Source organism: Cicer arietinum, chromosome 5, assembly GCF_000331145.2.
Source record: "Cicer arietinum cultivar CDC Frontier isolate Library 1 chromosome 5, Cicar.CDCFrontier_v2.0, whole genome shotgun sequence".
Taxonomy (NCBI): Eukaryota; Viridiplantae; Streptophyta; class Magnoliopsida; order Fabales; family Fabaceae; genus Cicer; species Cicer arietinum.
Window position 1 is genome coordinate 59517712 of NC_021164.2, and position 11538 is coordinate 59529249.

The 11538-nt window shown below is 32.1% G+C and overlaps 1 protein-coding gene across 1 annotated transcript; it reads right to left on the reverse strand.

The window, feature by feature from the left end:
- Positions 1 to 10248: 10248 nt before the first annotated feature.
- LOC101502145 (senescence associated gene 20) lies at positions 10249 to 11206 on the reverse strand. The gene has a single exon (XM_004500522.3). The coding sequence runs from the start codon at positions 10922 to 10924 to the stop codon at positions 10589 to 10591; it is 336 nt and encodes a 111-aa protein (XP_004500579.3). The 5' UTR covers positions 10925 to 11206; the 3' UTR covers positions 10249 to 10588.
- Positions 11207 to 11538: the final 332 nt, after the last annotated feature.

The window sequence follows — 11538 nt, forward strand, 5'->3', positions numbered from 1 at the left end:
GAAAGCTTTAAGGGATATATACAATTTATTCATTAAAACAAATCTCCAGATTCATAAGGTTTCTGAGGATGAAGACTGACTGAATTTGTTCACCATATTCACCTAATTTAAAGAAACACAAGAAATTTTTAGAAATATTGAATTTTGGTGAACCCCAACTTGATCTGGGAAAAAGAAGAGAAGTGGAGAAAGCTTCACCAATATTTAACACCGTTTACTATTAACTTAACGAAAAGGACCAATTTGCCTTAATTTATGTAGGTTAAAGGATCAATTTGATCGATTTTAAAGTTAAGGGATCAAAAAGGTATTTTCAGCCTACTTTTTGTTTATTCTTTAATATAAGACTCTTTAAAAATTTAACATCCATTAATGATTTCTTTGCAAAAATGTCTTTATTCAAGTTGAAAAACATTAATTTTTTCCCACTTATAATATTAGTAATTATTTAGATATCTTTTGAAATAACTAATGTCAGTAATTAATTGTTAATTTTGTTAAACGTAAGACTCGAACTCGTGAAATTATATAATATAAAAATAATATTTTTACTGTAATATGCCTAATTTTTTTTGAAAATTCTTATAATAAGAGATGAAAGAAGTAATTGTTAATTTATTATGTTAATATTTTTCTTTTACTAGAATTTGGACTTTGATCCTTTAATTTTTTTTAACTCTTAATTCAAATGGTTTACCTTCCACACCCTCCATCCCCAAGGGTATATTGATGTCATAACGTAATTCGAGTAAAACAGTGTCAAATTGGAAGAAAGGTAAGCATGTAATTCCTAACTTAATTACATTTTTAATTTGTATTTTTGTTATGGTAATATATAATGTATTATTTGTAAATTGCAATACAAAAATTCAGTGTTTTATATACGAAACACTTTTGTCATTTGTGATGACGACATACTTAAAAAAATTATATATCACCACGAATAGACTGGTTCTCACTTTTCTCCTCAAAAAAAGAGACTAGCTCTTACTTTATCTCATAATAAAGGTTATGAAGGAAAATATCTACGGTGTAATGTGGAATTGTGTTGCTAAAGAAAACGACTTGCCATAAGAATGGAATTGATTAATATATGCACCGTCAATATTTGCTTTATACCATATAATCGTGAAAACTACATATTTGACAATTTGAAGTTAATGTTCAACGAAGAGATTTTAAGAACCAAGGGATAAGTTATCAGACAGATTTACGTATCAAACTTCTATTTGGATCAATATTTCTCTACTAAATCATTTCAAGTTATGAGGTGATATTAGCATCTCCAACTATGGTTGCTTTATTCATTAAGAAATTTAGGAATTTTTATTGGACGAGTAAAAAAAATGTATTTTATTGAAATTTTTGTTTTTCCTACAAACGTTTTCACTTCTCTTGGCTGGAGAGCTTCCACAAGCAATTTTTTTTCTTCATATTTCTTGATTCTAAAATAAACGTCACATTTGATTATTTAACAAAAATTTAAATAAAAAAAAGAGAAAGAAAAAAAAAGACAACTAGGGAGAGAGTAATAATTTTAAAAAGAATAGATTAATGAGAAGAGTTGAAGTGATAAGGGTTGATTTTAATAAAAAGGAATGACATAAAATGACTATGTGGAAACTAATTCAAAATAGGTTACCATTTGAAGATAACTTATTTTATTCCAAAAATAATAACTATACAATTGAGTTGAATTTTCTTATAGTTTTATATTTTTTATGTTTGTAAAAGGACAATATGTACGAGGATGAGCTTGCTAATACTAGATTTTATATTCATTGTTTTATTTAGTAGAATTTGTCGTCATCTTATACTTGCTATGTAGTATAATATTTAATTTTCGTTAATTTTGCTATTGATGTTTTTTCCTTTGTACTCTATTATTTTTTCATGTACTTTTTAGTTTTATTTCTTTGGATTTTTCCGATAAAGATTTTAATGAAGCACATACACCTTAGTTTTATCCCTTTGAATTTTTTATATAAGATTTTTAATGATGCAGTGTTGTTCATCCTTATTTCTTTGAGTTTTGATCTAATCCTCAAAATTTTTTATTGAATAAATTTATTTAAGTGCTGCAAATGATAGATGAAAGTTTTAAGGAATCAACATAAATGATTGGATGTCAATCTAGCATGTGTTATTTTTGCACTATAGTTTCTGCTTAAAAAAACTTAGGTGAAGAATAGTTGGTACAAACAAACAATATTGCATGGAGTAGTGTTATTTATTATGAAATTGTTATAAAAAATAGAAAAATACGTGAAAATAAAGGGATTTGACCCATTAAAGTATAGGTGACCAAACATGAAGTACTTGTTATTTTTACAAGATTATATACTGCCACGTAATTTTTGTGTTTCTTGTAAATATCTAACAAATTAATAATAAACATTTTTTTATTGAATGGGACTGCAGCAACATCGAATTAGTAAACCATTAGACGTTTTTCAAGATTTTCCTAGAAATAGCTTAATAGCTTGGAGTACATACAATGCTTCCCAATCAGGGAAATAGACCACTATTGTGTGTTTGCATGTATGCTTCAAGGAGGGAGGGTCTTTTGAATCTAAAATATTGACAATTTGGTTTGCAAAAGTATGGACAATTTGAAAAACATGCAATCAAGCTATTTATCTAGGTAAATCACTAGCGGTTGAGGAATTAGTAAGGCTTTAGATGGTAAATATTAGATGATAACTAAGTTAGTTTATAGCACATTATTAGATGATAACTAAGTTAGTTTATAGCACATAGCTGATAAGTTGATTGAAGTGTTTAATAAAGTTATCAATTTAATTAGTTTAAAAATATAAAATTACATAAAAATATTTTTTAATTAATAATAAACTTTATATTAATTCATGATTAAAATATTTTAAAGTTAGTAATTTTAAATTTATCTTTAATTAATAATTCGATATATGTTTTATTTATTTATTTATTTGTTTTAAATTATATTATATGTTTTATTTATTTATTTATTTTAAATTATATAACATTTTGATATTTGTAGCAAAACATGTAATGGGGTGACATTCTACTGATATATGGTGAACATAATTTTGTATGTTATTTTTTTGCCTTTTGCATACGTTGTGTAGGATCTCTTAAATAAATATTTTTGTCTCTTAAGGAAAAAAGTAAATAAATGAGTATATGAGTCAATAAAAACATAATATTGTATATTAAATTTATTTATTTATTATTCAAAGTTGTTCTTTTTTGTTTTTTATATAAATAAAATAATAAATAAATTTGTAAACAAGTGTGAAGTCTCAAGTTTAAATCATAAGATATGACATATAATTTAACAAGATTGCATCTGTCAATTGAACTAGATTTTACAGATATGAAAATACATATAATCTTTTAGGTGATTTGTCTCATCAATATACTTATAGGAATAAACACATAAACACAATAACAAGTAATACGCAGCGGATATAAAATTCCCTCAGCTTGCAAGAACCCGTGAGGAGCAACAATAAATATATGGCAGCAAATTAATCAAAATAAAAGGACGTAATGAACGCCGATATTTTAACGTGGAAAACCCCTCAATGCAAGTGTAAAAATCCACGGGTCGTCCAGACCAAAGAAATAGCTCCACTATAATCAAATAAAAATACAAGAGAGTCTCAAAATGGAGCACAAATTGTGCCTACAACCAGCCAAAATAGCAAAGCACTAAAGCCTACTAATGAAAAAACAAGAAGAGAAAAATACCCAAAAACCTGCTATTGTGCGAGCACGATTTCTCCCCCTGCAGACGTTTCGCCGATCCGACCGTTGAAAACGAAGACCTGAATGTTACGAACCTGCTGTCCAAAAATTAGTCTGATCCAACAGTTAATGAATACACAATCGATGTTTTCTGATACTGATTTAACATAATCGGGAATAGGGTTACTCCTCTATTTTCTCTTTTGGTGGTTGTCTTTTCTATCAAAATAGTTTCTCTCTTGTTAACCCTAATTAGCCCACTCTCCACTTAAATAAGTGAGATACATGGACTATAATATTTGGGTCTTTCTCCACATAGGAAGGGAGCCCAATATCCAACATATCTCCCCCTCACAACTATGTGGAGATAATCGTCAAACCGACAATATCACAACAAGTTTCAAACTTCCCTCTTAGTAATGTTTTAGTCATCATATCAGAACCATTATAATCAGTATAAACTTTAGCCAATCCCAACAACTTAGCTTCCAAAACATCATGTACCCAATGATACCTCACATCAATGTGTTTGGACCTGCTATGAAACGTCGAATTCTTACCAAGATGAATAACACTTTGACTATCGACAAATAATACATATTTGTCCTGAATAAACCCAAGCTCCTTCAAGAATTTCTTCAACCAAATCAACTATTTGCATGCTTCAGTAATGGCAATGAACTATGCCTCAGTTGTAGACAATGCTACACATTTCTGTAATATAGACTGCTAAGCCACAACTCCATCTGCAAATTTAATCATGTAGCCTGAAGTTGACTTTCTCGAATCAATATCTCTAGCCATATCTGAGTCGGAGTACCCCCACCAAAATAGATTTGTCACCTCCAAACAAAGCCTCATACATGTCGTACCATGAAGATACCTCAAAATCTATTTTACAGCATTCCAATGCTCTCTACCTGGATTTGACAAAAATCTACTGACTGTACCAACAACATGCGTAATATCTGGTCTTGTACACACCATTGCATACATCAAACTATCCACATCAGAAGCATAAGGAACTCGTTCCATGTCTTTTTTTCTCATCTTCGCTAGAATGAATTTGTTTAAAACTCAACTTAAAATGAGCAGCAAGAGGAGTACTTATAGCCTTGGAGTTTTCCATCTGAAACCTTTGCAACACTCTCTCAATATAGTGTTCTTGTGACATCCAAAGTTTCTTCTCTTTTCTGTCACGCATGATTCTTATACCAAGAATCTGTTTAGCTGCTCCCATGTCTTTCATGGGAAATGACTCGCCCAACTGCTTCTTTAACCTGTCAATCTTGGAAATATTTTTCCAGACAATAAGTATGTCGTCAACATATAATATCAGGATAATGAAATCATCGTTAGAAAATTTTCTAACAAATACACAATGGTCAGAAGTAGTCTTCATGTATCCTTGGTCATATATAACAGACTCAAACTTTTAGTACCACTGCCTTGGAGCTTGCTTCAAACCGTATAGACTATTTCTTAGTCTACACACATAGTCTTCTTTTCCTTTAAAAAGAAAACCATCAGGTTGCTTCATGTAAATTTCTTCCTCCATATCACCATGAAGGAAAGCCGTTTTTACATCCATTTGCTCTACCTCTAAGTCAAGAGTAGCTGCCAAACTCAACCGGTTCTAATTGTTGATATTTTTACCACAGGTGAGAAAATCTCATTAAAATCAACACCCTTTCTTTGAAAAAAACCTTTCACCACTAATCTGGCTTTATACCTTGGAGACCTTGAGTTACTCTCAATTTTCACTCTAAAGATCCACCTGTTTTTCAAAGCCCTTTTGCCTTTTGGCAATTTCACCAAATCATAAGTATGATTATCATGCAATAATTTCATCTCATCATGCATTGCATCCAACCACTTTTGACTTTCTTCACTCTCCATGGCCTCTTGAAAACACTCAGGTTCCCTTTCATCAGTCAAATTTACATACTCTTCAGAACCATACCTTGTAGATGGTTGTCTCTACCTCTTAGACCTCCTGAGTTGGATTAGAGATGATTCAGAAGCATCACTTAGATTCTCATCGTGTGACAACTCATGATCTTCACTAGTTGGAATATTTACCTCATTTCTAAGTTGATGATCATCAACACAATCATATGGCTCATCATTCTCAACAATACCATTAGTATCCAAATCAGGAACAGGTGACCGAACTGGATCACCATCAGCTAAGACGTAATTCCTCTCAGGTGTAGTCTTTTCTACCTTATCAATGTCTTCAACAGTTTGGTCTTCCATGAACACTCCATCACGACTTCTGATAACCCTTTTTGTTTATAGGATCATACAACTTGTAGCCAAATTCATCCTCACCATAGCCAATGAAGATACATTACTTTGACTTTGCATCCAACTTGGATCTTTCATCCTTCAGAACATGCACAAAAGTCTTGCAACCAAAGACTCTCAAGTGGTCATACTTGACATTCTTGTCAAACCATACCTTGTTTGGTACTTCACTATTCAAAGCAACAATAGGAGTAAGATTAATAACATGCACCTCTGTGTACAGTGCCTCATCCCAATAATGTTTAGGAAACTTAGCTTCAGAGAGCATACACCTCACTCTCTCAATAAGTGTTCGATTCATCTTCTCTATCAAACCATTCAGCTGAGGAGTTTTAGGAGGAGTCTTTTCATGGGCAATAACCTGCTGTTTGCAATAGACATCAAAGGGTCCACAATACTCGCCATCGTTGTCAGTACGGACATGTTTCAGCTTCTTGCTTGTCTGCCTCTCAACCAAAGCATGAAATTGTTTGAATTTCTCCATCACTTGGTCTTTTGTCTTCAGAACATAAACTCATAGTTTCCTAGAACAGTCATCAATAAAAGTAACAAAATAAAGTGCACCACTAAAAGATTTTACCTTTAAAGGGCCATAGACGTCAGAATGCACCAACGGAAGCAACTCTGACTTTCTAGAGGGAGGATGCCTTTTAAAGGATACTCTATTCTATTTACCAATCATGCAGTGAGAACATTTCTCTAAATCTACATTCTTCAATCCTGGAAGCACATCCTTTCAAGCTAAGCAATTTAACCCTTTTTCACTAATATGGTTAAGCCTTCGGTACCACAAAGATGATTCCATATCTACGGCATTCACACTGTCTTTTGCAACAAAAGCTTTTGTCCAATACAGTTTACTAATTTTCTCCCCTCTAGCCATAACTAAGTTACCTTTATTGAGTTTCCACTTTCCAGAAGCAAAATGATTATCAAAACCACTTTCATCAAGCATATGCACAAAGATCAAATTGAAGCGAACATCTGGAGCATGTTTGACTCCTTTAAGCAACAATTGTATTCCCGTGTTGGTTTGCAAGCATACATCACCAACACCAATTACCTTAGATACACCATCATTACCCATCTTCAAAACTCCAAAGTCACCTGAAGTATAAGATATGAAGAACTCCTTCCTCGATGTAACATGTAGTGTAGCACCACTATCAATTATCCACATGCTTTCATCAAATACAAAATTAATTGACTCATAGTCACAGAGAATAACAAGATCATCACTAGTAGTAGTAGTAACACAATTATCATCACTATCATCATCACGACCCCTTTGTTTTTGTTTACCCTTCTTGCCTTTGTTCTCATTTATCCACAGAAAACAATTCTTCTGTATGTGCCATGTTCTATGACAATAATGACACTCCACATTTTTGTATCTAGACTTGGACTTGCTTCTGTTATTTTCTTTACCACCCTTCGGTTCTTTTTATCAACTTATCCCCATATTTTCAGTGATAAGAACTTCAGATTGAGATGAAGAACCTCGTGCCTTCCTTCTCATCTCTTCATTCAAAACACCACCCTTAGTCGTTTCCAAAGAAACAACACCATTAAGAGCTGAACTCGTTATAGAAACCCAAAATGTCTCCCAAGACTCTAGTAAAGATAACAGTAAAAATAGCCTCAATAGTTCATCATTAAACTTGATACCCATTCCAAACATCTAATCAAGAAGCCCCTGAAATTCACTCAAGTGGTCTGAAATAGACGTTATCTCCTTATACTTCAAACTTATGAAACTATTCAGTAAGAATAATTTATTATTCCCTGATTTAGAGGCAAACAAAGTCTTTATCTTATCCCACAGAGTTTTTGCATCTGTCTCATTAGCAATATGATTATAAATATTATCTTCTACATATTGCCTAACAAAACCACATACCCGTTGATGTTCAAAATCTCATTCTTCCGTAGATTTATCAACCGGATTTTCAGAAAAAAATAGGAAGATGCATTTTTTTCACAAATAAAAAATCTTTCATCTTGCCTTTTTACAAATGGTAATTACTACCATTCAAGCACACCATCTTTATATTCATATTTGCCTCCAATCCTTCAAGCAAGTCAAATAGCCCTTCAACCAAGAGCTCTGATGCCACTCTGATGGGGATAAACACAATAACAAGTAATACGCAGCGGATATAAAATTCCTCCAACTTGCAAGAACCCGTGAGGAGCAACAATAAATATATGGCAGCAAATTAATCAAAATAAAAGGACGTAATGAACACTGATATTTTAACGTGGAAAACGCCTCAATGCAAGGGTAAAAAACTACGGGTCGTCCTGACCAAAGAAATAGCTCCACTATAATCAAATAAGGATACAAGAGAGTCTCAAAATGATGCACAAATTGTGCCTACAACCGGCCAAAATAACAAAGCACTAAAGCTTACTAATGAAAAAACAAGAAGAGAAAAATACCCCAAAATCTGTTGTTGTGCTAGCATGATTTCTCCCCCTGCAGACGTCGTTTCGCCGATCCAATTGTTGAAAACAAAGACTTGAATGTTGTGAACTTGCTGTCCAAAAATCAATCTGATCCAACGGTTAACGAATGCACAATCGATATTTTTCTGATAATTATTTAACAAAATTGGAAATAGAGTTACTTCTCTATTTTCTCTTTTGGTGGTTGCATTTTCTATCAAAATAATTTCTCTCTTGTTAACCCTAGTTAGACCATTCTTCACTTAAATAAGTGAGACACATGGACGATAATATTTGGGCGTTTCTCCACATAGAAATGGTGCCTAATATCCGACATATACGACATTCAAAAGATAAATTTTAAATTTTAAAAAATACAAAATTTTATTTTATAATTTAAAATATAAATATAAATTTTCATTGTTAATTTTGATCAAACGATTATTAACGATTATTGATGATTCAATTGCGTAAATACAAAGAATCTGAGTTTCAAAAAATATATACTTATTAAATATTAAATAGTGTTGATATTTTCATATCTAATGATTGACAAAAATATTATGATTAAATTATACATATATATTTTTATATTGATTGCGTTCGTATCATAGGTTATGATAATGAACCCACCACTTCATAGGTTAGAAAAATAAGCAAATATTTCTATACATTCTCATTTTAATAATGTCACCTCAAATTAGAGGAGGTGATAAGGGGACATAAGCAAGTCCTTCTCAAGCTTTTTAACGTTCTCTATATATGTTTATGCAGTTCTTTTTTTTTTGTTGACAAAACTTATAATAACTTTAAAACCAACTTGATGTTATATATAGAATAGTGAATTATGTAGTAAAAAATTTATTTATAACTATAATAGCTAGTAAAGTTATAGATTAGTAAATGATATAAAATTATATTATTTTCATTAAAGGAACTGTTTTTTAAAAACTTCTCATATCACATGTATTGCATGATCAAATACATCTGTTTAAATTTGAAATATCACCTTAATTGGGTAAAACTGTTGTCCAATTAATAAATATAGAAGGCTTAAAGCTTTAACTTCTAACAATTGGAAAATATAACTTCTAACAATTGGAAAATATAAGAGAACGTCTATAAAACTTTATGTTTGAAGAAGTGTTCCCTCTTATTAGGCCAACCGTTGCCAAAATTGATTTACCATTCATCAAATTTTTGTTTAACTTGCTTAAACAACAAACTAGATGGCCAATCATTTTAATTTTATTTTCTTCTAAAGACAACTATTTTTATTCGGACTATATAATCGTTAATTTAACATCGAATTTAATTATTATATACTGACAGTGTAAAACTTCTTACATCATCAGATTATTTATAATTGTAATTTTTTATAATTATTATGAAAGTTAAATATTTTTAAAGATACAATAAATATATAAAAATTAAAAATAAGTTAAATTAAATTAAAAAGATTAGTGATTTAGACAAATAGATGTAACAAATAAGTGAAATTGATTTTTACATTAGATTTAGTTAAAGTATAAACAAAAAGAGAACATGTTAACAAAAATGTTGTTAACTTCCACCAAACATTATCAGTCTAAAATGTAAATGGAATACTTGCAAAGAAAAAATGCTTATCATATACATTACCTTACCTCTCAGCGTCGATTTTGAAATACTACCAATCATTATCAAATTCGACGACCACTGAAATATGATCAAACAAAAAGACAGAGTAGATAAAGTGTATTAGCATTTAGCACCACACGGTTCTTAAACCAAATATTCATAGATAATCTTATTATATCATCAAAACACCACATTACAAACTCACAAGGATACAACCAAATAGATACACCCATAATAATGGATGGTTCCACACAACCAATCAAACAAACAAACAAGAAAGTAATAATAATTTTAAACACCACGCCGACAGCACCGCGGTCTTCACATCTTCTACGGAAAAAAACACCGAAAGTTACGTCCCTTGAAAATGTAAAATCTAGCGAACCACCGACATCCACGTGAACGGTCTTTATTTTATTATGCTACAACCGGCAACACGTGATCGCGTCCTAATTTTATTTTACTTTAATATTTAATTATTTTATATTGCGAGGACCAAACCGGGCACGGATTTACCGACCCGATCGGAGACGCTACTCTCCCAAACACAAGGGAAACGACCGGAATTATGCGCCGCCGGGACAATTTCACCGGAGTCTTTTTCGACGTCGGCGAAGCGTGTAACGGTGAGGGAAGTGTTGAAATACTCCCTAACTTGGGTGACTATCCCATCCGCTACAGTAAGCGCGTGAACCCAGGAAATGGCGCGTGAAGTATCGCAACCTTCAACGATAATGGTGGAGCCGAAGGAAACGAGTGACTGAGGAACGAACCGGAAAGTGTCGTCGGCGGTGGAATCGCCGGTGAGCACACGCATCAAAAACTGATGAGAAGGTGGACCGTGGAACCACCACTCGAGATCAGAGGCCAAAATATTGACCACGGTATCGGAATCACGAGAGTTTAAGGCTTCATAAAGTTTGAGAACCAGCTTTTGATTGCTGGAATCAGCGTCTTCGCCACTTCCTTGAGAGTTAGCCAGTTCGAGAAAAAATATTCCTCTAGAAATTTCAATTAAGGGAAAAAAAAATTGGCAATCGAATATTAATATTAATAAGTAGATAATTATGATACTTTGATAGGTGTTGGTTGAGATTTGGTGTTGAACCCGTGAGGGTTTTTATAGTGAGATGTTTGTGATCATCTACGCGTGGTTTTACTTGGGACTTTTGCGTTTGATGACGTGGCGTTTTATCATTGGTGTGGTTCAAACAGATGAAGTGAGGATAGCTGGAACACGGAAAGTGACAACAATCCTCCACCCAATTCTTTTGACCTTTCAAGATGAGTAGTTTATCAAAAATAAATAAAAAGCACTGACGAGTTAGTTCACTTTATTGATTTCGGCTACATACAATAATTAATTACTATCCCAACTAATTATTTATAGTTTCAATTATGTTTAAGTCGTACGAACCGTTAATTAATACT

Coding starts and splice junctions, on each gene's coding strand:
- LOC101502145 (XM_004500522.3), bottom strand. CDS start 10,924: ATGCGTGTGCTCACCGGCGATTCCACCGCCGACGACACTTTCCGGTTC.